The 3,606-nt window shown below is 66.6% G+C and overlaps 1 protein-coding gene across 1 annotated transcript in view; it reads left to right on the top strand.

Moving 5' to 3' along the window:
- Nucleotides 1-6: 6 nt before the first annotated feature.
- Nucleotides 7-3,606, top strand: part of LIN37 (lin-37 DREAM MuvB core complex component) — a 6,085-nt gene continuing 2,485 nt past the window's right edge. The window contains exons 1-7 of the mRNA XM_006036128.3: nt 7-809; nt 1,424-1,499; nt 1,606-1,656; nt 1,759-1,788; nt 2,220-2,305; nt 2,554-2,738; nt 2,977-3,123. Coding sequence (XP_006036190.1) covers nt 776-809; nt 1,424-1,499; nt 1,606-1,656; nt 1,759-1,788; nt 2,220-2,305; nt 2,554-2,738; nt 2,977-3,123 — 609 coding nt within the window. The 5' untranslated portion in view covers nt 7-775. The remainder of the gene's footprint in view (nt 810-1,423; nt 1,500-1,605; nt 1,657-1,758; nt 1,789-2,219; nt 2,306-2,553; nt 2,739-2,976; nt 3,124-3,606) is intronic.

The following is a 3,606-nucleotide window of genomic DNA, read 5'->3' as shown; positions in this document are numbered from 1 at the left end:
GGGGTCGGTTGGCGGGGGGCTGCCCCCGAGCTGAACACAGCGCGGGTGTCCCGGCCCGGCCCGGCCCCACCTGCGCTCCATGGGGCCGGCTCCGGCGCGGGGTAAGCGCCTCCCCGGTCCCGGCGTCCGGGCCGCGCCGCAAACCGAACCTGCCGCCCAGCCCGTCTCCTAGCAACGGGAGGACCCCAAGCATCACGGGAAGACCGCGCCCGCCCACAATACCCCGCGGCCTCCGCACAAAATGGCCGCCGGGCATGGGCCGACGACGCTTCCGGGGGGCCGGGACTACCTCTCCCATGGCGCCTCGCGCGGGCGTTCAAAATGGCGGCCGAGATGCCCGTGAAGCTCCGCGCGCAAGCTCCCATGCTGCCCCGCGGACCCTATAATATTCAAAATGGCCGCCGCAGGCGGGGCAGAGCAGCCGAGGACTACATTTCCCATGAGACTTAGGGGTCTAGGACTACGACTCCCGGACTGAGCGCCGCTTCGGACACTATTTCCTATGAGCCCTCCGTGCTAAGCCTACGGCTCCCATAGTGCATCGCGCAGAGACCTCGAATTCAATATGGCCGCCGTAGGAGGAGCCCGCCCTTTCCCAGCGCGAGCCCAGATTGGGCGACGGTGATGATTGACAGCTCCGGGACCAAAGGGAGACCGGAACGAGGGGCGGGGCCCACAAGGACGCGGAGAACCCGGGCGTCCGGGGCTCCCGACCCCCCAGATCCCCCTCGCGCCGATCCCGGGCGCACGGGCTCCCGGCCCCCTGCCCTTCAGGATGCTGCCGGTCAAAGTCAAAGTGGAGAAGCCCGGTGGGTGCTGGGCCCTTTAAGGCCTCGGGGGTAGGGGAGGGACTTAGGGGTCTGGCCCCGCCTATGGGAGGAGGGGCCACGGGCCTGGTCCCACCTGCTAGGAGTTTGGGGGTTGGTCCCGCCCACAGGGGAGGGGAGGAGCCTGCGGTCTTAGCCCTGCCTACCTAGGGGTAAGGGAGGGGCTAGAGGGCTCCTGGCCCCGCCCTCGGGGGGAGGGGCGGTGCTTGAGGTGGTCCTAGCACTGCCCACAGGGGCTTGGGGAGGGGCTGGAGAGGCCCTGGCCCCGCCTACAGGGCATAGGGGAGGGGCTTAGGGTCTTGGCCCCACCCACGGGGGGTAGGGGTGGAGGTTGGGGTCCTGGCCCCGATGTGGAGGTGACAAGTGGGATGCGGGACTCAATTGTAAACCCAGTTGTTGTGGGGGGGGTCAGTCTTATACTTCCTGTCCCAAAACGCATGGGGGGTGGGGGGAGCCTGGACACCTGGGGTCCCTGGGGGTGGGAGTGGGGCTTCTTATGGGTTTGCTAGGCAGCGGGCACCTGGGGCAGGTTTGAAGGGGGGGCGTACAGCACCTTGCCCCCATCAGCTGCATCTCTGTCGTCGCCCCCCCCGCAGACCTGGAGACAGCAAATGCGCGGAGCCGCCTGGATGCAGTGCTGCAGGGCCTGCTGGAGCGCAGCGACGGCGAGCGGTGGGTGCGGCTCCGATCCTGGGGGTCAGCGGGGTGGCAGCAGGGATCCTGGCTTGGGGGGGGCCTCGCTGCACCTCACCTCGCTTCACCTGTCTGCTCTATACAGGGAGCAGATGGACGAGGATCCTGGGAAGCCGCCCAGCGACCCACTTGGCAAGTAAGGCCAGGCCTGAATGGGGGGAGGGCCAGGGTTAAGGTGTCCGGGGGGGGGCAGGATGGTCCCATCCCCCTGACCACCCCCTCTGTCTTCTCCTTCCAGAGACTCCTCTCCCACAGCTGCCGGGAAGAGGTGGGTGTCTGCACGGCTCCACCCCAGAGCTGGCTGCATCCTGGAGCTTGAGGAGAGCTGGTGGGGGGCGTTTTATGCCACCATTCCCCAGCTGCTCATCCCCAGAGCTGCCTTCATCTTGGGCCCTGTAAAGCCTTTCATAATGGTGTTAGATGCAGCTGTTCCTCTCCAGAGCTGGCTGCGTCTTGGGCCCAAGGAAGTCTTCTGGTGCTGTTATATGCAGCCATTCCCCAGTTGTTCTTCCCCAGACCTGACTGCATCTTGGTGCTGGATAAGCCATCTGGCTACATTTCTGTCCCATATCGCACCCCTCTGCAGACAGCGGGCTGGGGCAAGCTGTTGTCTATGGGGCAACACCACCCCCAGGGCTTGGCGCAGGGGTGTCGGGGTGGGGGGTAGAACTTAGTCTTATCCCCCTCTCTCACCCCCAGGCCCTCGGCTCGGTTCTCCCATCACCGGCGCAAGAAGAGGAAGGAGACAGACGATGGGTTGACAGAAGGCGGCCAGCAGAGACAGAGTGAGTGGCGGGGGGGAGAGAACCCAGATGTGGGCTCCCCACCACCAATACTCTCACCCCCATGCTTCAGGGCTGGAGAGAACCCAGGTGTCCAGGAGAGGATCCTGATCCTGGAAGGGTGGGGGGCATATGGCTGGCAGGGAGGAGGACCCTGATCCAGGCCTGATCCGTGGGGGGGGGGGCACATGGCCGTCTGGGAGGGAGGTAGGAGGGCCCTGATTTGGGCCTCATCCTGCCCCCTCTTGCAGACACGTATGTGATCAAGCTGTTCGATCGGAGTGTGGACCTGGCGCAGTTCCCCGAGGCGGCACCGCTCTACCCTGTCTGCCGTGCCTGGATGCGCAACAGCCCTGGCCTGCGGGACCGCGACCCCGAGCGCTCCCCCAGCCCCGGCCCCGGGCCTGGCCTGCCCCCCCTGCCAGAGGATGATGAGGTGAGGCCCCTGCAGTTCCCAGCATGCACTGGGCCAAGGGGGGCAGGGGGGGCCTGCCTTTGCCTCCCATCACTCTCAGGATGCTTTGGGATGGGGGTCCGGCCTTGGCCCAACTGCCCCTCCTCCCAGCTGCCAGGATGCTTTGTGGTCCGGGTGGGGGGGTCTGACAGGACTAGCATGCTTTGCCGCAGGGGTGTGGGGATCCAGCCATGGCCTGACCACCCTCCCTTGTTCACAGGGGCCGGAGGGGCCGCCAGGCCATGGCACAGACGTCTACAAGCTGCCCCCCCCATGCCCCCTGCCCGAAGGCGCCCCTGGCCTGCCCACCCGGCCCCGTGTCCCCTCCCCGTTGGGGCCTGACATCGCCGCCTCCCGGCCTGACGCAGTGAGTACCCTGCCCCCACGAGCTCAGATACATGCAATGCGCCCCCAAACAAAGGACCCAGGGGACCACCTCCACCATGACCACCCAAAACGCAGCATCCCAGACTGACAGAGAACCCAGGCATCCAAGATGGACCCACAGAGGAGAAACCAGATGTGGAAGACAGCCCCGGACAGCTGGGTTCTCTGCCTGGCCTGCAGGGTGGGAGCCCACAGACCGGGGTCCCTTTAAGCTGCCCCGCATACACACACACAGGACCCAGGCGTCTGGGCCACACACATGTAGCATGGTTGGGCGGGGCAAACAGAGACCCCTCTCCCAGCTATGCGGGGTGGGCACCTCATTGGAGGAGAACCACCGGGGGGGTGGGAGGCTCCTCCTTACCCCAGGGACTCACTTCCCCCCGGGACCCCCTCCTACATGCCACCCCGCATAACTATGCCCCCCCCCCCGCCCCCCGCCCCAGGACCCAGCACCCCGGCC

This window comes from Alligator sinensis, unplaced genomic scaffold (genome assembly GCF_000455745.1).
Source record: "Alligator sinensis unplaced genomic scaffold, ASM45574v1 scaffold113_1, whole genome shotgun sequence".
NCBI lineage: Eukaryota > Metazoa > Chordata > Crocodylia > Alligatoridae > Alligator > Alligator sinensis.
Note: the sequence above shows the minus strand (reverse complement) of the source record. Positions and strands in the feature narration are given on the sequence as shown.